General features: G+C 33.3%; 1 protein-coding gene across 1 annotated transcript in view; it reads left to right on the top strand.

Annotated features, from left to right (window-relative positions):
• The first annotated feature begins 258 nt into the window (after positions 1 to 258).
• The window catches only part of LOC129221868 (transmembrane protein 256 homolog), a 43,317-nt gene continuing 16,909 nt past the window's right edge, over positions 259 to 26,666 (top strand). The window contains 3 exon segments of the mRNA XM_054856226.1: positions 259 to 484; positions 486 to 507; positions 8,598 to 8,719. Of these exon segments, the coding sequence (XP_054712201.1) occupies positions 413 to 484; positions 486 to 507; positions 8,598 to 8,719 (216 nt within the window). The 5' untranslated portion in view covers positions 259 to 412.

The raw sequence follows: 26,666 nt of genomic DNA on the forward strand, positions 1-26,666 counted from the left end.
GCAAGAAAAAAATGGCAACCGACAATATTACTCAACTGTATAATTCGTCATGTAATTCATTTCCTGTAGAATTAGAAGGTTTTCGCCAAAATGAGCGATTATTTTGCCAATAAGTAGGCCCTACTGGAGTAGACTACGTTAGCCAATCATAGCTGCTTATTTTCGAGGAGTAGTAGCAACGTCCATTTTCAAAAGCGAAGAAAACAATGTATCTCTTTTTTCGATCTATAGGTATGGCAACATCAAAACCACACTTTAATTTGTTTTTGTTTCTTGAGACTAATGACTTACCCTACGAATTTAGATTATATTAATCCTTGGAAATTATGGGGTTTGGGTTCAAGATTCTTTAATTCCAAAAGAGAAAACACCTATTAAAGTCAAAACCAGTGTGCCAGTTGAGAAGTGTGTGATGGCAGTTTCTAAATTATCTGGTTCATTATTTATTCGTCTAGCAGGATTATCTGGAACTGCTGCGGTAACCCATGGGGGCTTACGGATCTCATGGTATTTATTTTTTAACATGATGGGATTTTTAAATTTTTATGACTTTTTATCGTTCAGTGTGCATGAAAGGTACTTTACTCAAAGTAATTCTGTTCTAACGAATGCATCTTTAATGGGTTCATACTAAAAAAAAAAAAAAAACTAATTTCATACCGACTGTGACGGATTCAAAATATGTTTGTGGTAATCTGGTGGATATCACACTAGGAGCCAATATTTATCAGTTTCATACAACTTCTTTTCTGCAATTAACAAATCATGATCCTCTAGATGCGAAAGTACTTTTTAAAAGGGAAAGATGGGGAAGATTTTGATTAATTGGAAATCTGGCGAACTTTCTTCATTGGCGTCAGTTTTTGGCTCCAGTGCCTGTGCGAAAGGTATTTTTTCGTTGCAAATCTAAACAAAGAGAACAGAAACATCTATTCACATAAGGTTACTATAAATCAGTAGGGTTACCAAAATAAAATTATTTGCTCCAAAAACGTGACGACCATGCCAGATTCCCAATTATCGAAATATTCCCAAAAGATGTACAACAAATGATGTGAACATGTGTTCAATGAATTATGTAAGCACTTCGCTGTATTTCAAGGGGAGTAAGCCATTTGTTGGAAGGTAGACAAGGCAACATCTAAGAAGCTGCAAAATTCACCCTATTTCTGTTTTTTCCTTGAAACTAAATATAAAAACTTGAAGGAAGATGGGGAAAAACAGTAGTTTTTAAGATTTGATGCGCTGAACTCTCAGACTTAAAAGTTAGGATTCTAACTAGAGATGGGCAATGTCGTTCTTTTTTAATGATTTGTTCATCAGAGGATCATTCATTCTTTTGATCCGTTCACTGAACTTGTTCATTTGAAAAACTTCGTTCATTTAAAACCAAGGACAGATCCAGAAATTTCCTGAGGAAGGGGCAATCGATTTGTTTACTTGCCTCTTAATATATATGTATCTAATTTACACATACATGGGAGGGGAGTTGCAACATTATTCTTATCTGAAACAAACAAAATTTAGAGATTTAACCTAAACTAGGTAGTAAGAGGTTCCCGGATCTATTCTTTTTCCTTTTGTGTTGACAAAGTTGTTCCAAAATTGCCCGTTTTAATAACTTAAATATCGTAATAATTGCAGGAGAAAATTTTGGAACCCCCTTTCTTTAACATCATGAAAGTTGTCTAATGTTACTTTTTTTTTTCAACGTCAGTTACGACAAATTTCCTGAACCTCATCCCTTCTCCTAACACTATGTGAAATGATCTGCAATTGCTATTTTATGACTTAAATTTTGCAAAACATTTGGGGAAATTTCATCAAACCTCTCCTCTTCAAGACCACCGAAGATCTTCTAAAACTACCTTTTTGAAACTTTAATTTCGAAAAGTTTCCATTAGAAAGTTTCGAACCCCATTTGTTCCTAATGTCATCACAGATAACTTGCACTTGCGTTTTTAGCACTTCAATTCCGAAACATTTGAGTACAGAGTATCTCAAGGGAGGGGCAATCACTCTCTCCCTCGTATCCTCCTCCCCAATCGACCAATTTCCCAATAGGCTGAGTAGGCAGCTGACTAGGGCAGCAAAATTTTCAGGGATGGCAAATTTTGCCTTGACCACACATTTTTTAAATCAATTTTTTAGTCTTGAAAGTAAAATATTAGCATTCTTTCATTTTTCAGATACAATTTTTTCTTGTCATTTAACAATGATTACTTTCACACATCTTATAAAAATCAAATGTTTTTCAATCATGGTAATTGCTCAGCGTAAAATAGTAAGTGAAGACAAAAAGAATGTCAATTTCAGAAAATCATTGCGACCAAAAAATTCCTCCTGTCAAAAATTGCTGAACCCAAGCTTCTTACAATATAGATGCAATAGTTGGAAAACAATCCAATATTTCCTAACTCAAATCAACAAAAAAAAAAAAAAAAAAAAAAAAACTTTATTGCCTGTTAAAATAATTTGTTATTTTAGGGTGTATTATTTGGTAAATCATGGTTTTTGCCTTCATTTTAATTGGGGAAAAAAGAATAATTCACTAAATCGTGAAATTCATTAAATAGGGGTCACATTAAATCAGGCTCCGACTGTATATTTAAATAAATATATACACCATATATAGTGTAATGGAAGGAAGGAGGGACTGTAGCTTCTTCTCCTATTTGGTCAAAATTATATTAAATTGTGATCTGTCATGCATGGTATGGAAAGACTTGGATGGAATAATTTTGTTCTGCAATCAGTGTTTTTGGATCTGAAAATTATTACTTTCAAATTAAACCAGTCATATATTTTACTTTGTTGGCAGAATAAGAGGGCTTTAGCCCTGGCTGATGGCTATGAAACTGGCTAACATAACCCTGCTTTTCAGGAAAGGGTCTAAAAGTAATGTAGAGAATTATAGACCTGTAAGTTGCACTTCAGTGGTTTCGTAAAAAATTTTAAACTTTGATAAAAATCAAGATTATGAATTTCTTAGAGATTAATAGTCTGTTGACTAGTTTGCATTATGGTTTCAGGAAATGTAAATTGTGTGCTAAAAAGTTATTACATTTCTATGACAAGGATGCAATGTCTTTAGATAACAAAAAAGTGTGTAGATGTTAATTGATTTTTAAAAAGCTTTCAATAATGTACCGTATGTTGCTCTTCTCAAACAAACTAACTGGTATAGGAATAAGAGGGAAATTTTTACTTTGGTTAAGGAATTGGCTGACAGGAAGGAGACAGAGAGTAGTTCTAAAAGGGGGGGGGGGGTCATTCTAAATGGAGTGTTTCTTAGGGAACAGTTTCTGAGCCTCTTTTGTTTATTATTTTTATGAATTGATATTCATGAAAAATTTCTCAAACATGAGTTGCTGGTTGTCATATTTGTATGAAATGTTTGTATGGTTTTTTTTAAATGGCATTAAATGACACGTAATACCTGGGTAGCATTGATGGAATTCGACTATTAAAAAAATTGAAGTGGGGAAGAGACAGATTTATTGCTGTATGAAAAAAAAAGGAGAGTATGCATAAAGCATTTTGGAACATTTGCTTCTAATTGGCTAAATTTACAAAAATGAGACAAATGAAAAATGGGTCAAATGTTCCTCTTTTCAATTGATTTAAGTCAGACAGTCATAACTCTGTTTAGACACTATGTACATAATATATCTCAGTAGTTAGAACAAAAATAATAGACTCCTGAATTTAAAAGCTCTTGGGGACCACCAAAGATGTTTTATAAAATAAAACTTTCAACAAAACCAAGTAGGGGAGAGTGGTAATGAATGGGCCATTAACAAAATATGGAAAAATAATTGCATATTTTTTTTAGATGCCACCAATAAATGGAGGTATTTGTTCCATTAAACTCATCTAATTTTCAATTGTTTGAGAGAAGCCATTTTTCTAATAGAATAGGATATTCAATAATCTGATTGAAAAGTAATTTTTTCCCTTTTCAGTAAAATAAGCAGTAGCTAAAAAATATCTATTTTTTCACTGGATATATGTATATTAGCAAGTCTTTCCATATCTGAAAACTAATTTTAAGATGTATTTTGATGGTATTTAAATTTATTGTATTAAAAAAGCCTGAATAAATTCCAGAAGTATAGGTGGAGCTGAAGGGGCCACTATATCATGGTTATGGATGGGCCACCAAAATATACAAATACAAAAGTGATGACCAGCAACAGGCTCTGGGCCCAGCTAGACTGGTCCTAGTCAATTTACAATCCCCAGTGAAGATCAGTGGCCTTCTTAAAACTATCTACTCCCTTGCTCATTACCACCTCTTCCGGTAAGCTGTTCCAAGGTTCCACTACCCTGCTAAAATAGTAATTTTTCCTAATATCCATGTTAGCCTGAGATTTAAATAGCTTAAAACAATGACCCCTTGTCCTGTTTTCAGTGCTAAACTTCAGCCCAATAACATCTTTCATTTTAATAAATTTAAACAACTGAATCATGTCCCCTCGGTCTCTTCTTTGCTCAAGACTGTGCATTTTTAACCTTCTAAGCCTGGAATCATAATCTAAGTGGGAAAGTCCATTTATTAGCCTTGTAGCCCGCCTTTGAACCCTTTCCAATACATTAATATCTTTCTTAAGATAAGGAGACCAAAACTGAACAGCATACTCCAAATGGGGTCTCACCAAACTTCTATATAAGGGCAGAAGAACTTCTTTAGATTTGTTTGAAATAGATCTTTGAAATAGATTGATAAACCCTAGCATCCTATTGGCTTTGGTTACTAGCAATGCTGCACTGTTGGCTAAACTTTAAATCCTGACTTATTAAGACCCCCAGATCAGTAACTTTGTCTGCCTGACTAATGACTGAACCTTGCAAATAATAACTTGTACACTTATTTCCATGCCCTAAATGTAGCACTTGACATTTCCCAACATTAACAGCCATACCCCATTTATCAGCCCACTCCGTAATATGATCTAGATCCTCTTGCAGCTGATTTGCTTGTTTTTCATTTTCTACTGTCCCCATAACTTTGACATCATCAGCAAAACAATTCATGTTCCCAGAAATATTTTTGTGAATATCGTTCATAAAGAGCGATATGTTTTTTTTTGTTGAAGATATGTTTGTTTTGTTTGAAGATATGTTTTTTCTTCTTTTTTTTCTGATTTTCTTTTTAATATGAAACATAGCTTGCTGTCAGATTTGGATTACTGCCTTGTTAGAATAGATTTATCAGGGCCCAATATAGGCTGATTTTGCTACCATTTTTCGGTACCTTCACAAAAATGTTGTTTTGAAATAGGTACTTTCACTAAAATCAAGTAATAAAATCAGGTAGCTTCACAAAAACATCGAAAATTGCACAAAAATTCGCATTTTAAAATATAAAATTTGTTTCTCTGTTTAAAACAAAATTTACTTATAACGTAAAATTCTAAGCAGGTTTATATGAACAATCGCTTGAATAGCAACCTTTTTGTAGTATTTTAACTAATTTATAGCTGTTTCTCGCCAAAGTGTATTTATGCAATATTATCGTAATCTTTTAACATGTTTTGGGGAACCGTTTTTCTCATCATTTCCAAAATTGTACACAGTACATAGCCCATTAAGCTGAAATGACGATTATATTTTTGGTACTTCTTAGGTTTTTAGCTCCCTCCCCCCCCCCACATAGGCGGATTTAGGACTGAGTTCCTGGGGGGGGGGGCAGGATTTTTTTTTTCTTGAGCAGTATTAGTTGTAATCAAGACTGGATTTATAATATAGACTTAATATGGCCCTAAGCTGTTTCAGCTTTTTGGTATATTTTAAAATCTGGACAGCTTTTCTGTCGGGGGCAAAAAAGGCCAAAGTGCCCCCCCCTCCCCACTATATTTTATACATATGGTTCAGGATGGGAAATGGTGTCCTTTTTAAGTAGGGAATATACCCAATTAGATATACCAAGTACAATATACCAATAGAATATACCCAATTTTAGGGTGCCCGGGTGTTTTCTCCCCTGTAGGAATTTTTGTAAAATAGATATAAATTTCTGTATTTTGAAACCTTCTGTGATTCGAACCACAAAGATCTCTGAAAAAAAAAGCAAAATACTCTTTTGCCAATTACGATAATACACAATACAAATCAGTGGTAGCAGTCCTCAGAGAGAAAAAGCGAGGGAGAAGATAATATGTTGTGTTATTTGCTTACATCGGACGTTTTAAATTCAATTAGTTTTTGTTCAAGCCTTTAACCCACCCAAAAATACAACAATGAATTAAATACAAAATTGTCAATAGTAAAAAATGCTTTTAAAAAAATGGTGTACAGATTTAGAAAATAGATAACAGGAGAGAGAGTACCATGCTGCCCATTTGCACAATTTGTAATTTATGCTCTTGATAAGAAATTAAATTGAAGCACCCTTTACCTAGGAATTCTAAAGACTCATGTAATCCATTTCAAGGACTTGAGAACAATTGAAATTATTTAATTACAAGCAGTGCAGAAAACGAAAAGGAATAGAGGTGGTGTTTTTTCCCCCGTACTGAACAGATTAACGATATGCAGTAGAAGTAAGATATACAAGCAATACAAAAGAATTTCCAAAATACTGCACTGCATTTGGGATTAAATAAACAGCAAGATGTGAAACATGTGAGTCACAAAAATTTATCTCAAGTACTATGTTAAAAAAACGTGAGAACCATGATTTTTACATTTTTGATGCAGGATGAGGCAAGGAACTGAATTTAACATATTTCGGCATTTATTCCTCTACTGTCTATCCCCTCCCATTTGTTATAAATGTTTAAATTTATGGTTTGTATCCGTACTCTTTTCAAGCACTTTAAAATGAAATTTATTTTTTCAAGACCTTCCCATTTTTTTTTAATAAGGAACAAATCATGAAATTTTCTGAAGTTGGAGGCCTTCAACAAAGCGGGTGTCCTAAGCTATATAGCTTGTTTAGTTTATAGGAAAATCCGCTTTTTTAAAATCTTTGTTTTAGTTTCTAATGTGTTGAAATAATCCTTGATTATTTTAAGTAATATTGCAGCTGAATACATAGCTCGTTCAGTCGATATTTTCACTTATATACTTGCCCTAATAGCTTTCAGTTCAAAGTAGTCGTTTTCAACACATTTCAGCATCCCAGGGGCCGCTTTACTACTTGTAATATATTGTACGGATTTCGGCACCCCCCCCCCCCAAAAAAAAAGGGCAGTCGCTACTCTCTTCATTTTCGCTTCTGAACTATTCAAAAAAAAAACAAATCATGATTTTTTTCTTTTAAGATCAAGACTGGGGGGGGGCATTGCCCCCCTTCGCCCCCCCCATAAATCCGCCCATGCCCCCCCCCCCAAAAAAAACTGAAACCTGTTAAAAATAATACTAGATGACATTTACACTTTTCGAACTGAAATTTCACTTGTTCTACTTCTCTTTTACAAAACTAGGATGCCTCTAAAAGTTCACAAAAACAATGCTGATAAAAAAAAAAAAAAACTTTCAAAAAAATAGAATGATGCAATATTTTCACAAAAATAGTTAGCGAGAAAAATATCTTGGATTGGCCCCTGTTTATAGTAATTTCTAAAATATAATTTGCACATTTTAATCTTAAGAAGTATGAGCTATTTATTAGAAACGTAAGTGAAGTTCTATTAATGATGATTAGGATGAACTGTCCAGTTATTGACCACACCTCCCAGTATTTTACCATTTGGATTTAACATGAGTGATTCCATTAACACTTTTTCGTTGATAATATTATATGTTCTGAAAACAATTAAAATTTTAATTATGAAAAAATATAATATTTAAAAGCAATTGTAATGAAATTGATAAACATTTTCTCTTACAATTTCATTTATTCATGAGAATTTTTTAAAAGAAATAAAAAAATGAAATCCAAAATTAAGTCTTTCTTTCTTTACTCCTAAGTTTTGAATAATGTGATGCACTACTTTCTTTCTTACAATCCCATTATTTAATCATTTTAATGTGTATTACTTATCCAGTATGCTTTTGTGTCATATGTCAAGTGCCATTCATTTTGTCATATTTAGTAAAGAAAAGATTAATTCCACATATTTTCATTGAATGCATTTAGTGGCCCATTCATTACCTTCAATGGCCCGTTCAGCCCCATGGATGGGGATGAGTGGGCCAAATTTCTATATTTTTATTTTCTATTATCATTCGCTATAGACATTTTTTAATCCAACTTTTATGATTTTTTAATACAACCAAGTAAGTAAAGTAACTAAAAAACCAATTATGAGCTAAAAATAAGTATTAGAGAAAATTACAAAAATTAAAAACCAAAAACTGGCCCATTCATTAACACTCTTCCCTAAATAGGTTTCAATAAAAGGCTTTTTGGTCCTAGTAAGCTGGGAATAAAATCACAAATGTTTATAAATTAGGTATTTGTAAAATTGAGCCAACTGCAATATGTATTATGTACTGAGTACTAACAGCTTTAAACTTTTTTCTCCATTGAAGAAAGATTACATGAGCTTTCACACACTATTTATTTTATGCATTGCAAAACATGTTCCCAATATCAATATATTTCTAATCTTAAAGGAAAACTAAAGTGTTTTTGTTTTTCCCCACAGGTTTTTATCCACGAACCGACGTTCCATCTGAATTGAAAGACGTTTACCGAACAGCTAATTATTATCATTTCCTTCATACATTAGCTTTACTTGCAGTTCCGCTCACTAGGCGCCCACTTTTAGTAAGCTATAAAATATAATTTAAAAAATTCAATTAATCTGATCTTATGAATAATATTTTTGTTATGTTTTATGTTTAATATTGAATTATTAGTGTTTCTTCTAAGCTTTTATAGAAGGGTGCTGAGTTCTTCCCTTTTAAGCAAACATTTGATGCACCCTCCATGCCTGTTTGAAGTTTTAACAAAACTTCATCACAAAAGCAAATTTTTTATTTTCGAAAGGTAAAAATTCATACAAGCCTGGCCTTGAAATGCTTTTTTAACTTATCTAGTAGAATCTGATTTAAAAATAAATCTGACTGTTTTTAACATAAATTTTGAAATCAAACATTAATTATTTAAAAATATCATGACTTTTGAAATATACATGGGTTTTGTATGCATATATCAGGGGTTCTCAAATTGGGTGCCGCAAGAATTGGGGAATGGTGCCGCAAAGTGCTCGGGTTTTTTGGAGTTTCCCTCCAGGACCTGGAAGTCTTATTAAAGAAACATATTACCCTTAACAGCTAGGGGCGTGCACAGGGGGGAGAAGGGACACCTATTGGCCCGAGCCTGAAGGGGGGACCCAATATTTTTTAAACTAGGGGTGAAATATAGTTGTAAATAATATGGAGCTGGACTTGGAAAAGTCATTTGTGACGGGCCCCGAAATTTCTGTGCACGCCCCGCAAACAGCAACAACATTGACTTTACAGGAGGAAGAAACTCGACAAGTTTTGTTTCCCAAATTTTCAATTTGGGAACTTTTCATAGTCCTGTAGATATCAGGTCAAAAAACTAATTGTTCTGTCACTCCCTGTAACATGTCACTGTCAATGGTGATTTATTTTCCAACAAGATGGGGCACTCCCCCCCCCCCCCCCTCATTATCTGACAGACGTTTCCCATTTCTACAATAACGAGCGTCCCGTGCCCCACGAACCACATGATTTGCAAGATTTACACAAAAAGATCACAGCCACATTTTCTAAGATTGATCATGGCATGTTACAGCAAGTGAAACAAGAATTAGACTTGAGACCCTATATCTGCCGCAATACAAAAGGTCCATCTATCAAACATTTCAGAAACAAAACTTGTAGTTTCATTCCCTAGTAAAGTCAGCATTAGGGATTGCAATACCTTTATATCTAATACCAGTATTTCGAGCAGTTTTGCAATTTTGTAATACCGGTATTTTTTGAGGAGAATACCAGTATTTTTGGTATTAGCTAAAAATAATAAATAGTTTTAATTCAAGAATTTTCAGTTTAACTTATTAAGTACTAGAGGACCCGACAGACGTTGTTCTGTTCAAACTTTGTAAATTGAAAAGTTGAAACATGTCAATAAACTATCAAGTGTTTCAACAGTTTCATTGAAAAAATTAAGTAAATAGAAAATGTTTTAAGCTGCTTGGTGTCAGAATGCTTATATTTATTACAACTTGATTTATTTAGTGCCCACTGAGCAGTTGTTTTATTAATTATTTTTTCTCGCGTACTTCAAAAATCTTCAGAGATTGTATGGTTTTTGTTCCTTTAGCCATACTCAAACGATAAAAATCATCCTCAGATATTAAGAATAAAAAAATAACTTTTCCATCTAGTAGAAAAGGGAAATCCTGCTGCAACGTCCCCCATATGAAAAAGAATAAAACAATCGAAAGGATATTGTTTCAAAAAAATGATAAAGGTAAAAGCAATTCTTTGTATAAGCGAAAATCACTTATCCCTAAAGATGTAAAATAAACACATTCTTCTGCTAAAATGACTAAAAACTCTTTTAAAAAGAAAAACAATTCTTTGCAATTTGAAATATTTCGCCAAATAAACAAAAAATACAATAAATTGCACTAACAGTTGTAAACAAATAATCTCGCAACTGTATTGTTATTGCCAAGTCGCCAAGTTCCTGTAGTCCAGCTGATCAGTGAGCGAAGTGAACTCCAACCGATTAGCGGTCCCATCTTTTGAACGAAAACTTCATATATTTGCCTAATTTGTTCTTTCCACCAAAGATAAAAAATCTTCCACTGCACTGATCTTGGGTGTACAGAACTACCCTGTCGTAATTTATCTGGACGGGTATTAAACTCGTTTCATCTTAAAATTCCACCATCTTCTTTTCCTTTAATAATGTACTGATTAGTTTGAAAATCCTTAAAGTATTCTTGCCATTGGTGCCAAAACTCAGATGGATTTGAACCGAGAAACAAATGTTGTTATGTACGGTACTATCCGATCATTTGGTTAGGAAAACCTAAAGCAACGACCCGGTCACATGGTTTAACTATGACGAAAAATACGCCTTTTGCGTGAACCTAGTGAAAGAAATCTGATTTCTTCCAGTACTTTAAAATATATCACTGGACCTAAAATCATTGCTTTCAAGAAATGAAAGCTTCACTCTCTCTCTGTACGTTTTATCTGTTCTCAATTGACACGTTGCAGTAGGAAATTTCATTACAAAAAGCAGAGCTGGCTTTCTTATTGTAATTTGGCAACTTGTTGAATATTTATTTCAGTTCTTGCTCAACAATAGGTTAAAATAAATATGAATCATTTGGGAGATATAACAGGCTAGCGACAGATCAGGGAGATCAGGGAAAAATCAGGGAACTTTATTAATCAGGGAAAAGTCAGGGAAATATCAGGGAATTTTGAAAAAATAACAAAAAATCAGGGAAAATTGATTTTATCAAGAAAAAAATGTTTTTTTTTTTGCTTTACAAAATTAAGTTCTCTAATTCCCTATGCATTTTCCACCAATTATCTGTTAAAAAAAAAAGTAAAATTAATGAGGTGCAATTATACACTGCCGCATATTTGTGCACCTTTTTTCCTCAACGTCAAAATATTGAATCTTACTTATTAATCACAGGATGAACTTCCTAAGATCGCTTCTGTGTCTGTTAGGTTGTTTATTTTACCTAGCTTGAAATTTCCTTTCACCCTTTCAATGCTACGTAAAATAAACAACCCTACATGAAAAGAGGAAGCCTTCATTAATGCCTTAGCTCCTTTGCCTTTATTCCATTGTCTCGAAATAATTAGCATACTGTAATCGCAATTTCAAGAAGAAATCTTTGGTTTTTGAATTAATACTACAAAAGCTTAAAAGTTATTGCTTCGTGTTTTCAATTTAATTGCTAAAATTGAACTTTCAATCAAAAAAACTTTTTTTTTTTTTGCCGCTATACTATTTGCAGTCACCACAGATCATAAAGGTTTTCTTTTCTTCAGTCTTAAATGATACTTTTATTTTATAACCAAGTTGTATTCTTCTTTTATATACTTTGAAATTACCTAATTGCTTTTTTTTCTTTTTTTTCCTTTCATTTCAAAGTTGTTTGTTACAAAAGCAATCTAAGATTTTTTTCGTTACATACTGAAATCATTTGAAATAGAGTTAACTTGTGTACTTAAGGCTCTTCTATACCGTCCATCTTGGATTTCGACGCTAATGCTTTCTCTACGGGAAAATCTGCTACCTATGCAAAGCATAACACGAGAAATTACTGGAATATTTTCATGCGGTTTGTTTTAACCGATGGCTATGACACAGAACTAGATATGCGCTTTTTTATTTTTTCTGTAATTATTTTGAAATTTTTTTAATAGCATTTTAAAACTTTAAACGACTATTTTAACACGTTTGAAAAATGATATGGAAAAACTGAAAAAGGAGTGCAAGAGATTGAACTTTTCTCTTTAAAAACATATTTTGAGTTTGTTTCTGAGACAATTTGTTCTATTGATATTCTCCACGGAGTAAAGCCTTGTTTTCGAAAAATTGTGAAAAACTGCGAAAAACACGCCTTTTACCTGACCACACCCATTTCCTCCCCCTTTGAGCTTTGAGGGACCACTTCCTCTTCTCCCCCCAGGGTCTTCAGGGTCTTGTCTGCTGCTTCTCCGTTCCTCTGCTCTACCTCAATGACAGGCAATAAATTACTGACGAATGACCATTCATTCCTTGTCGTTTTGTGTGTTGGTCTTGTATCTGTGTGACATCGACGAAATTCGTTCTAAAAAGAACAGTTTTTTTCTTCTTTCGAGTTCTATGTGATAAGTTTTTGAAATTATTTAGGTGATATATTTTTCAATGCTGTTTTAATATAAGTACCCCGTTTAAATGTAGAAGTTATTTTGTTTGAAAAATCAGTGAAAATTACCGCATTTTATAATGGGAAAAAAATTCGAAATGCCATTTTTATTTATGTATTTCTTTATTAAATTAATAATTTAAAAAAAATACCGCCAAGTACAGTGATTGCGATTTATATCTCGATGTGAAATTTGCAAAAATATAAACCAATTCACATAAAATACACTAGCCACATTAGGGGAAGTGGCGAGTAAATCATGAAATTTCCCTCTCCTGAATGTATGTGCAAGTAGAACGAGATTAATCTGGCGATTATACATATTCCGCAGAGATTATTCAAAATGGAGTTGTTTCCTTCAGTCAAAAGTACTAATTTTTAGTCATTGAAATTGATAGAATAAGCAAAAAAAAATAAAAAATAACATAAAGCGAGAAAAAAACTTTCATTTTCCAGACGCTTATTTTTTAATGAATTTTTTAACATGTCCGATTTTGAAAATAAGACGTGGTCTTTATGACGTCACAAATGATGTACTTAGGCGCATCTGTGTACTGCGTTTTCACGTTATTGTAATCAAGAAGCGAATTAAATATTGCGCTCTACGCTTGTTATCAACCATATCGTTGCCATAACACTTGAGTAAAAATGCGAATTAAATATTAAGCTCTACGAATGGCAACAGTGAATGGCATTTCATCATTTGTGATGTCATCGGCAGAAGCCGTAAATAATAAAAGCGCACCGATTAAAATAAATTTTTAAAATTATTAAAATTAGTCAAATTATTTAAAAAACGGTCAGATCGTATTGCCAACTCCAGAGCTCGAATACGCTATCTTGCGGTGATTAAACAATACTAAAGAAAAAGGTAAAACATTCCATTCCACGTGTTTTCTTTGGGGTAAATTACAGGCTTCAGACAGTTTGTGGTGTAATGTAATTTCAGAAGAATAGAAAAGAAAGCTTCCCACAAACACGATAAAAAATTACTGTCATTTACTAAGCGTCAAAGCAGGGGAAATAGTCTTTACTAATAATAAAGCTGAAAGTCTGTCTGGATGTCTGGGGGATGCTGGTTGTCTGGATCTCTGTGACGTGCATAGCGCCTAGACCGTTCTGCCGATTTTCAGGAAATTTGGCACAAAGTTAGTTTGTAGCGTGGGGTGTGCACCTCGAAGCAATTTTTCGAAAATTCGATTTTTTTCTTTTTATATTCCAATTTTAAGAACATTTTCACGAGCAAAATTATCATACAATGAACGAGTAAATTACCAAGTTATCATAACGTGGAACAGTAACATGGTGTAAGCCAATTGGTGAAAAATTCACCATGCATTTTTTGTAATTATACAGGCGAACCATAAGACCTTTTAATTTTCTACTACGGGCAAAGCCGTGTGGGTACTACTAGTATTTAATATTTATCAACTATATTCCTTGACTCGTAGTGGTGAATATAATAAAAGTCCATAGCTTTACTAAAAATCAAGTCAATTTGTAAAGAAAAAATATTTTGCTTGACAATGTTCCAGAACTAGCAATATTAATTAAAAATAATCATCTCTTTCTGGAAGGATCAGATTTATCACACACAACGATGCCTTTGAAAATGAAGTTTAGTGAAACAGTTGGTAATAATTCTCTGAAAGTCATAGCAGCATGAGTCTGAATAGGTTATCTTACAAGAAAATGTTTTTCTTTAGAATATTGGCTTAGTTTGCTTTTTGATATGGAGGCTTTGTGTGTTGTGCATTTACTTTCAGATCTTTAATTTTTAAGACTTTGACATTATCTAGAATTCTAAATATGTAATTAAATTTGAAGTTCCGTTTTGTTTAGGTAAAAATTAAATAGTTAATAATATAAACTTTTTTTTAATAGAATTAATACTATTATCTTCTCCTTTGAAGATTGTACATATTTCAAGAATTATCATTACTTTTATTTTCGTCTTGATCATTTGCGCATGCTCACAATCAAAGAACTCTATTCACAATTTACAATGCATTTTCCGAACTCTTTTGATGTTACATAAAGTCGATTTTTGCAAAGCGAATTTGTCTATCTTCGCAACTGCGTGAAAAAGGATTGAGACTGCGAACAAGGAAAGTTGAGTGTGGTGATACAGCCATCAGCAAGTAATTTAGTACCTCACAACCTTTTTTCTCCGATCATTGTTTTTGGAATTTTCATATTATTTTGTTTTTCTCCAATACTCAAGGTGGAACAGGATCATATTTGATTCATTCAATTTCATGTATAAAGTGATGCTTTTCCGCCAGATAGCTATTTAAAACCCCAAGTGGAAGTATTTTTTCAAAGAATCAACAAAGCAATGACGCCTGCAGCACTTCATATCAAAATAATTCTCGATAGTACAAGATCATTAGTTGAACTTTCGTCTTGATCATTTGCGCATGCTCACAATCGAAGAACTCTATTCACAATTTACAATGCATTTTCCGAACTCTTTTGATGTTACATAAAGTCGATTTTTGCAAAGCGAACTTGTCTATCTTCGCAACTGCGTGAAAAAGAAATGAGACTGTGAACACGGAAAGTTGAGTGTGGTAATACAGCCATCAGCAATTAATTTAGTATCTCACAACCTTTTTTCTCCGATCATTGTTTTTGGAATTTTCATATTATTTTGTTTTCCTCCAATACTCAAGGTGGAACAGGATCATATTTGATTCATTCAATTTCATGTATAAAGTGATGCTTTTCCGCCAGATAGCTATTTAAAACCCCAAGTGGAAGTATTTTTTCAAAGAATCAACAAAGCAATGACGCCTGCAGCACTTCATATCAAAATAATTCTCGATAGTACAAGAAGTATCATTAGTTAAACTTTCGTCTTGATCATTTGCGCATGCTCACAATCGAAGAACTTTATTCACAATTTACAATGCATTTTCCGAACTCTTTTGATGTTACATAAAGTTTATTTTTGCAATGCGAATTTGTCAATCATCGTGACTGCATGAAAAAGAAATGAGACTGCGAACATGAAAGCTCAGTACGGTGATACTGTCATCAGCAAGTATGATTTAGTACATCAACAGGGGCGGATCCAGAAATTTTTGTAAGGGGGGTCAAGTTTCAATGGATATCGTTATTATTCCTACGTAAAAAAGTAGCAGTTAATCAGGGTTGCCCATCATTCCATGCAGGAGAGCGTACCGCCTCATATGCTACGGAGTACTCCCCCCCCCCCCCAAGTCAAAGCCCATTCAAATTACCTCCCCTCCCCCTAAATTTTCAATGCCACAGCCTGAGCCATGGATCATATTCCCTCAAACGTTCATCAAAAGTCACATTTCTTTCGGCAGATATGCTGGTCATGTCACCATAAGCTTTGATTATATGAGATAACATCTATAAATAGTAGGAAAAGGCACACATGACACGCACAACATGTGGTTTGAGGGGGAGGAGAACTGGGAAAAAGTTAAGCTCATTAGAGAAATTTGCGCTTTTGAAAATGAACAAAGAAATCAAAATAGCAATACCTCAGTAAACAAATCCAGTCAATTCTTTGAATTATGACGCGCCAAAAAGAACTTCCTTACAGAACCGAGCATAAAAAAAAAAAAAATGTTGACATTGATTCCATGTACTATTTTTTCGGATGTAAAAAATTGAAGTTTAATAATAATCATAATGACATTCTTCTCACAGGGGGTGAGCTGACCCTTTGACCCTTACTTGAATTTCAGCATGAATTTCTATTTTAGTCACCCCTGAAAGAATTTTTAGTACTGCATTCAGGTACATACAAGTTAATTATTGCGTTGTTTTTTGCGGCAGGATGTGCGTAAGTATCTCTCATAAGTTATAACTCAAAAATGGTAACCTGTAGAAGGTTAAAATTTCGTATGTGGGGTCTGCGTACGTTCCAGTTGTGCTATTCCCTTTTTATTTTCAATCGGGTGTTCTAAAAGGCATATTTACTCATTTTTTGTGGCTATCAATTACTTATTTCAATGCAAAACTTTATTGCATCTGAGACTGATCATTTGGGGATACATTCCCGAATTGGAGACCTACTTGGAAACAAATATGAGATGGCGAAACCGATTTTTGTGATTTTGTTATAGATTCCCGTTAAACCGACGGTAATTTTTAATTTTTCGATTTTTTTTTTTTTTGCCATCGGCCATCGGTCATTTTGAGAAAAACAATTGGCCATCGGCCATCTTTGAACAATCGACCAACAATCGGCATCGGCCCATCGGCCAAAAATTGCCATCGGTCGAGCCCTAGTATAAAGTGATGCTTTTTTTCACCCAAATGGCTCTTTAAAACACTAATTGAAAGTATTTTTTCAAAGAATCCAGAAAGCAATGACGCCAGCCCAGCAGCACTTCATATCAAAAACATTCTCGATATTTCAAGAAGTATCATTAGTTGAACCTTCGTCTTGATCATTTGCGCATGCTCACAGTCAAAGAACTCTATTCACAATTTACAATGCATTTTCCGAAATCTTTTCATGTTACATAAAGTTTATTTTTGCAATCCGAATTTGTCAATCATCGTGACTGCATGAAAAGAAATGAGACTGCGAACAAGAAGGTTCAGTATGGTGATACTGTCACAGTAATTTAGGGCCACAGTACTCTTTTTCCTTGATCTTTTTTTTTTTTTTTTGAATTTTCATATTATTTTGTTTGCCTCCAATACTCAAGATGGAACAATATCAATTCATTTGATTTCATGTATAATTTTTTCTCACCTTTTGCACTTTGTTTCCCCACTTTGGATAAACAAGTCTTCTCGTTTGCGTACAGCAAATCAGACTGGGAACAAGAAAGTTCCTCATAGTGATAATTACTTCGGCACATAAATTGAGTGCCTCACTGTCTCCCCTTTCGAATAATGCTTATTTAATTTTGTGTCTTTTGCAATCTATTTTTTCCTATAATTCTCGAGATTGAACATGATCATACATTTGATTCATTGAATCGATGCATTTTTTTTTCTCATATGACAGTTTTGAACTCTAAACGAAAATCTTTTTCGAAAATATTAACAAAACCATGTTCCTTCCCTTTTTTTTAGGAAAATCTTTTTTCTCGTTTCATGATTGATGGCAATCTTTTTACAATAGCGTAGTTGTTGGTACACGTAAATATTTTTCGAGACGCTTTCATGATAGATAACGTTTTTCATTTGTATACTGTGCTACTCATATTGTTTAGAAAATAACAGAGAGTGTCAAACTGAAAGAAAAAAACATTCTTTCCCTCAAGATCAAGAAATCAAATTTTTACGATACGGAAATTCCTAAATACCACTTGCTGACTATTTTAAACCACTGTACGTTTTCTTACACTTTATTCATTCTTTCGAAGTATATTTAAACCATTAGAGTTCAATTACTTACGTTTTATTATATGCATTGGTAAAATTTGTGAACATATAATTTTTATTCTTTTAACAATACGCTCAATGAATTGAAATTATCTTAAAATGTTGATGAATAGGCACATCGGCGAAAGTTTGAATTGAAGTAGGCTTTTATCCAAGAAAAACAACAGTAAAATTCCCAATTTGCATTCAGAGCGTGATAAAGGGCTTTTGTACGCAGTAACATGGTTTTTCTCAGATTTAAATCAAGCGTTGATTCTGCATGCAACTGTCAAAAAGTACTAAGCTCTGCAATAATCTGCTTTTAGCATTACTGAGAGGTGTCATTTCATTCTAATTATTTAGTACACGTGTATAAAAAATGAAAACCTTAGTGGGTATTTATCAGTGGCGCACACAAGGGTCCAGGGGGTCAGGACCCCTCCCATAGGTCTTGCTTTTTCCCCCGATTGATTACGATTCTATATTTTGTGCGTGAAATAATTTCAAACAAAGGTAACAATAACTTCTGTTTTAATAAGTGAAAAAATAAAACCCTCATGTTAAGAGATTTTTTAAAATAATGTGCACTTAGCCTATGAGAAGAAGGATGGGGATTATAAATGAATACACAGTAATAACTATGTTTTTAGTTTTGTGATTACAAATTGAAATGAGATCCTTTGAACTTGAATTCATTTTTTAATTATGAGAAAAATAAAAGCGTAAATTATTTAACTTCTGGTTATTTCTTTACTTAATGCTAATATTTATTCATTAGCTTATTTTTTACTGTTTTTTGTTCTCGGGAATCGATAAAATCAAGTCAATATGTTTGACGGCGTAATAATGGAATGAGACTTTCGACCTTGGACCCTCCCTTTAAAAAATTCCCGTGCGCCACTGGTAATATGGTATCCTTCTGATCACTAAAAAGACAACAGCATTTTTTTTCTCTTCCTGTTTTCTATCGTGCCAACATGCAGATTCGTCAGTTTCTTTCTTTCCTCTTTTGATGCGCAGAAAATTCATAGACAAAACAAAAGCATAATTTTCTAATTAAAAACTGCACAGAAAATTCTTGTACAGGGCGTGAGTGTTTTCGAAAGATTTACTCTTTATGCTTTTTTTATTAATTGTAACATTCATCAAACTAGCAATCAGCAAACCTAACTACACAACTACCAAATGTTTTTATTTAATGCTCACACCGACATCCGCAGAAATTCTTCGACATTTTTCTATGATTGTTTTGCTTTTCTTTTCAAGAATAGTTTCAGAAATTTCTGTAAAAAGCAAAGCAATCTTTTATCTATAAAGTTATAAAGATCATCAGTGTTCCGTTCGCCCCCTCCCCCTCAATTATATATTGAAAAATACATAAATGAATGAACTGAACGAATAAATATAAAACAAATAAAAAAAAATGAAGATTATGCCGCCCATGAATTGCAAAACAAATACAGAATTCGATTCGAAGAGTAAATGTAAAGAATTGTCCCGCGATTCCAAAGTTTTCAAGTAAAAGTGAGAAGGGTGGTAGAATAGAATAGGAGAATTGGATTCAGTCTTTCCGTCAGTTCTTTCTGCTACGCCGATCTGTTGTCGTGGTGGGAAACAGGCCGGAGGGGGGGGGGACATGTTTTGAAACTAGCTCTCTGCCCTCGTCCGACCGCAAAAGGAGTACCGATGGGGACAGCTTAAATTTACGACTGTCCTTTCAACAACTCAATGATTGACGTTGTCCATCATGAAATCTGACCAATTAGCAGTGCAAAAAAAATCGAGTTAGACCCTCCCAGATACACCCCTTGTGTTGCCACAGATTTCGTGTTTTCGTCGAATCTGATTTTACGGAGAGGTTTAGAAGAGCCTTAAGTAAATATCTTTATTTTTTATTGTTTAAATGCTGTTTTCATTCATTAAAACCTATGTTCTTGATTAGAGAAAAGCTCCCTATGAATGGATGTCAAATGGTTTCATCTTTTTTGCATAAATATGTCAGTTAGTTACATAAGAATAACTACATTACTTCTATTCTTAAAATTCTTATGCTAAATGGGTTCTGGAAGGAAAGTTTTTTTTTAAATTTTAATTTTCTATATTCTTACCATATAGATAGAAAAATTTAATATACTATTTTGTAGGTTTTTCCCCCCAAAAAATTTGACTTGATATGTTTTTTTAACAATTTTATTAAAAAAGTAGCATCTTTTAAAAATATATCTTTAATTCAACAACTTAAAACGTTTAAAATACTGCATTTTATACAAACATACAATGGATTTCAAGTAGAGCAAGGAAAAAACCATTATCATTGGTAACGTAAATCAGGGAAATTTAGTGAACTTAATCAGGGAAATCAGGGAAAAGTCAGGGAACTTTTTTTCACAATTCCTGTCGCCACCCTGTATAACCATCCAATGTTTAAATTAATTAATTAACAAAAACCTTTCCGATTCGATCCATCGCGCTTTGAAACCATGCTTGCTACAACTTAATTACATACAAAAAATTTGATCAAAATCGGTCCAGCCGTTTAAAAGCCTTATGGTGACAAAAGTCCGCACAGAAGATTTTTATATATTAAGATGTACTTATATTTTAACTCTACATTTATTTTCCCATGATACAGAACTGAAATCAACTTATTGATGTAAAAATTTAGCTTAAAAAGCATGGGGAAGTAATAGAATATCATTAAACAAAAGTATTTTGTGCACCACGCATTTATTTTTTCCATTTCCCTGATTTGCTCATTTTCCCTTTTGGAAAAGTTAATTTTGAGTGTAATTTTGAATGCCCCCCCCCCTCCTTTGTCCGATCAACAATTTATTCAAACCATCAATTTGCAAGAATGCTTTATGATTTTTTTTCTTAAATATTTGTCTCATCTGTAATAAATTTTGACAAAAACTGTTTCTTGTTAGCATTACAAATGGCAATTTGTTGGCATCAGTATTGGTTTGCTGTGCTGTCTCGCTATTTGGCTTCATACTTGGCAAAATAATATTTAGAAATTATATATTGCCTTGAAAATTTGCATTGAGGAAAAGCATAAATATGTTCCACGAATTCAAAGATATTTTCACATATTTACATTATTGCAAAAAAATTTTGAAAAGAAAGCTAAAACGAATAAGAGAAACCAACAAGATCAAATTTTGTCAAGTTTATCATAAATTTCAAACCAAAGGGCTAATAAAAAGTGAACAAAAACCCCTCCTGTTCAAGAGAAAATGATGTTAATGGAAAAATGATGTCGTTTCTCAGGAAAGAAATTTCAACTAACTTTAAATTTAAAAAAATTATATTAATTTGAATTTTTGGCATCTTGAATTCAAATTATGTTTTTCACAATCACGAGCATGTGTGTGTGTGTTTGTGTAGGCGCATGTATGTGGGTGCATGTTTATGTGTGTATGTATGCATGTGTGTAAGTGCTGTATGTACGCGCGCGTGTATGTAGGCGTTCACGTGTGTGTACGTAGGTATATGTGTTTGTGTCTGTGTGCAGGCATGAGTGTGTAGGTGTGTGTATGCGTGTGTGCGTGTGTAAGATATGCGCGCAACCTGGAGACGGTTTTCGAAAGAGGAGCTGCATCGTGAGGCCGGCCGACGCGACGGTGGTGCTGGCAGAGGGTGCTGGTGGGAAAATAAAATCAGCGTAACATTAAAAACAGTCAAGTGAAAACAATAGCAATCGTAATTGCTCAAAAAAAAAAAAAAAAAAAAATAGAAATACACACAATACGAAAGAAACACACGCACAAAAGGGTTTATCCAAAAATGTTTGCAACAGACCGATTTTTTTTTAAAAATAAAATACTTTTAGGCAATTAAACTAGAGGAGGTGTATCACACATTGTTAACAGTACCACCGACTTCGGTGAATTCAGAAAGAGTAGTTTCAACTGTAGGAAAGTTGAGCACTAAAATGAGTTCCAGGCTTAGAGACAATTCGATAGATGCATTAGGTTTTTTACTAGTATTGATTTTTTACTATGACATTTAAGGCAGTGAGAAGCAAATGGATGTAAGTTGTTAAACTGTGAGCTTTTAAAAGTGCTCAGCTTATTAACTTTAAGTGGAAGCTCAACCAGGACGTATGATACTTCTTGAAAAAGCATATTTATCTTGTGCAACTTCATGAAGAGCCAAAGTTAAAAAGTAACTTGTTTATTATGGCTATGATATATACAATGACATGTTAAAGGAAATATTGAGAATACGCTCTTTACATTATTAAGTTGCTCATAATACTTTAAATGACTTCTGGATCTAACATTCTAAGTCAAAGTATGAAACGTTAAACATACTGAGCTATGATATTCATATCAAGAGCAGTAAGCCGAAACTATCGGCAAAAACGGACAGACTCGACTGAGCTGCCGAAAGAAACAACCAAGTCTGACTTGGGTTGAAATTGAAAGAGAAGAGAATGAAGCAAAGTGCCGGGAGCTTAAATGCTACCGGTAATTTGCATATTCTGCTGACGCGATCTTGTTGCAAGAAGGAATGAACGAATGAAAAAAAAACCTAATGCAAATTAAGGTTGCCAACACTTTTGGAAAATAATTTACTTCCTTTCGTAACAATGGCCCGCCTCTTGCAATCAAGATCGCATCAGAACATTATGCAATAAAAATAACAATTTAAATTGAAATATTTCATTTCAGCATCTTGACTTGAAATTCTGGCACTGCAAAAATTAAAGTCCTTAGAACAGCACTTTTTTTTTTTTTTCAAAAATCAAACAAGCTGATGAATTGATCTGTTGACCCGCATCGGCTCCAGCGAACTTTGAAGGATCCAGAGGACATCAATATTATATCGGGAATGACAACATCAAAAGTCCTACTCGTGCTGTTGCGTTTAAACGTTCCAGTATTTCCAGATACATGAAAACAAATGACAACAGTCAATAAATAATATGAACACTTTTACAAAAAAAATTTGCCAAAGTACACATGAAAATGTAATTGGACTTCGAAATTTTTTTTTTTTCATTTTAAAAAATTTCTTATGAAAAAGTTTAATTTAATTTTGTTCAAAGGTTTTGTAAAAATATCCGCGAAATTTTGTTTTGTATTCACATAATTTAAATCAAACAAATTTTCTAATATTAAATTTCTTAAAAAATGAAGTCTAATGTCTATATGTTTTGTTCTACTGTTTTCTATTGGCGAATTTGAAAAATTAATTGCTGCTTGATTGTCGCAAAGTAAGTTAAACTGCGGTTTGATCTGAATAAATTCAAACTTTACAAGTTCATTTATTATGCGAACAATCCAAACTAATTCCTTTGCAGCTTCAGTAAGTGACACATATTCTGATTCCATTGTTGATAAGCTAACACATTTCTGTTTAAAAGTTTTCCAAATGATAGGAGATTGATCAATGAATAAAATCATTCCGCCAATCGAAATTCTATCATCGCGACTTGCTGCAAAACTTGCATCACTATAACATTCGACTTTTAAATTTGAAACGTTGGACAAACATAATTTCAGAGATTTTGTGTAACTTAAATAGCCAAGAAGTTTCAGTAGAATATTCCAGTGATTCAAACCTGGGTTAGATTGAAATTGAGATAATATGTTTACAGCGTAACTTAAATCTGGTCGCGTTCTACTTGCAATGAAGGAAATGCAACCTAAAATGTTACGGTAAGGCAATTTAGACATCATTTCAATTTCTTCCTTAGAATTCGGACATTGATCTTTGGAAAGTACAGTTCCTACACCAATCGGCAAAGAAACAATTGGAAAATTGTATTTTTGATATGTTTTGCATACTTTATTGATATAGCTTTGTTGATGAATAAATAATGCATTGTCTATTTCCTCAAATTCAACGCCTAAAAGTTTTTGCGTTTTTCCGAGTACTTTGATGTCAAATTTAGATTTCAGACTAATAATAATATCATTCAGACATTTGTTATTTTTACAAAATACTACTATATCATCAACATAAAGTATTAAAATTACACTTGATTCAAAAATATAAACACAATTTGCCCATGATAATTTCTTAAAATTTAAACCAATAAGAACATTATGTATTTCCAAAAACCATTCACGACCCGATTGATGAAGTCCATAAATTGCACGATTTAATTTACAAACATAACCAATTTTCTCAGGATCTTGAAATCCCTGGGGTTGTGACATGTATATGTTTTCCTTTAGCGGAGCATATAAATAAGCACATTTTATATCAAATTGATGATGAATCCAATTCAGTTTACACACAAAGATAGAAAAAAATAATCGTACCAATGAGAATTCAATGACTGGACTAAATACCTGGTCATAGTGAATACCTTTTAATTGTCTATGACCTTGAATTACCAGGCGACTTCTGAAACGAACAATTTCATTTTTATCGTTTCTTTTCACAGTAAAAACCCAACGATTGCCAATTACTTTGGAATCAGCCGGTTTAGGCACAAGACTCCAAACGTTCCGGGTTTGCATAGTATGAATTTCGTCTGACATTGAATTGTACCATTGGTCTGCCTCTGGTGTTTTTAAAGCATCATTGAAAGATTTTGGTATTCGAACATCTAGTCATGTTTCTGAATTACTAATGTCTGTAAAATTTACTTTCCCTGAAAATTTATTTTTCCCACAGAAATCAAAATTTTCTTTTAAATATTCTATTTTGTGAGATCTGCAAAACGCTTCAACATCATTATAAGACCGCAGTCTTGCGTTTGCACCTTCAATTGAATAATAGATATCAGTTCGTGATTTGTCGGGACGGGGAACAGCTTTCCGAATCCAAACAATTTTATCTGGAATTAGGGTTTGACTAGTACTTTGTTCATCGTGTTCCAGTACGGACACTGGTACAACATCATTGTCCCCCTCACTTAAACTTTCCCGATCAGAATCATTGTCTGAATCTGACGAATCCAGAAACTTAGCTGGGTCCAGTGAGGCTCCACTGCACTTAGATTCTGCTTCAAATCTAACATTAATCGATTCCACAATTTTCCTTTCTGTAGGAAGCCAAATTCTATATCCCCTTGTTTTTAAAGCATACCCGACGAAAATACCCTTTTTGGCCCGCATATCTAGTTTCCTTCTTAAATTTTTGGGGGTTCCAAGAAAAACAGGATTACCGAAAATTTTCAAATGCCTGACCGAAGGTTTTCGCCCAGAATAAAGTTCAAAAGGTGTTAAAGTTTGACCTTCATGGCAAACACGATTCCACACATACGTGAAACATAGTAACGCCTCAGCCCAGAACTGATTTCCTAATTTACTGGAATGTAAAATTGCCTTTACAGCATCTAGAGCTGTGTAATTGAATCTCTCGCTTACCCCGTTTTGCATTGGAGTATACGTATTTGTACGTTCTGGTCTTATACCCTGTTCATCTAAATAGGTCTCAAATTCGGCACTGCAGAATTCTAGTCCATTATCAGTTCGGACATTTACAATTTTCGTATTCAAAAACCTTTCAGCCCTTTTTTGATACTTTTTAAAACATTCTAGTGCCTGACTCTTTTCCTTTAGCGGAAAAACAGTGACTTTACGAGAATAATCATCAGTTATAGACAGAAAATATTTAAATCCCCCAATTGCGATATGTGGAAGTTTTCCACAAAGATCCATATGTACTAGTTGTAGGGGTTTTTCTGATCTGATCTTATTCAACGGCTTGTAAGAGACACGTCTAGATTTAGCTATTTTACAGGATTCACAATTTAATTCAGTTTTCTTAAAATCACCTAAACCATTTACAGCATTATTTTTACTAGTATTAACAATATATTTAAAATTAATGTGACAAAAACGTTGATGCCATACATTTAAATTGTTGTCAAATTTTCTACTAGAAAAAACACTATTAGATTTAGATTTTAAATCGCCGGAGTTGGAGTTCTGACTAGAATTAGAATTTCCGGACTTAGACTCTACTTTTACATCATTTTCAGAAAAAAGAATCTGATTTTTCGGCTTCACCGATAAATCATCAGTTTCGCGTTCTTTAAAACTGTTAAGTTCCTTTACATTTTTACATTTATAGATTTTATTATTTTTAGTTTTTGCATTTACGCTTCTAGGGTATTTGGTCAAGAAAGAATAAAGCCCGTCTTTACATTTTGCAGATATTATAATTCTACTTTGATCTTTAGATTTTACATTTAAAACTCCATTTTTACATTCAAATGAATAACCATTTTTATCTAATTGTGAACCAGACAAAAGATTTCTCCGTAAGTTTGGAGAATAAAGAACATTATTTAAAACTAATTTGTCTTTATTACCTTTAGAGTCCAAAAGTAGCACAATTCTACCAGTTCCTTCAACCGGACAGCTTGGCCCTTTAATTGCTGTTGTAAGGCTGGATGCATTATTTGGAATATAATGCACAAAGAGTCTTAGGTCATTGCAACAATGATGGGTCGACGCACAGTCCACGTACCAGTCATTGGATACTTCTTCTGTGGAGTTGACACTGCAAACAAAATTCGATTCTTGCTTCTTT

Source organism: Uloborus diversus, chromosome 5 (genome assembly GCF_026930045.1).
Source record: "Uloborus diversus isolate 005 chromosome 5, Udiv.v.3.1, whole genome shotgun sequence".
In the NCBI taxonomy this organism is placed as follows: domain Eukaryota; kingdom Metazoa; phylum Arthropoda; class Arachnida; order Araneae; family Uloboridae; genus Uloborus; species Uloborus diversus.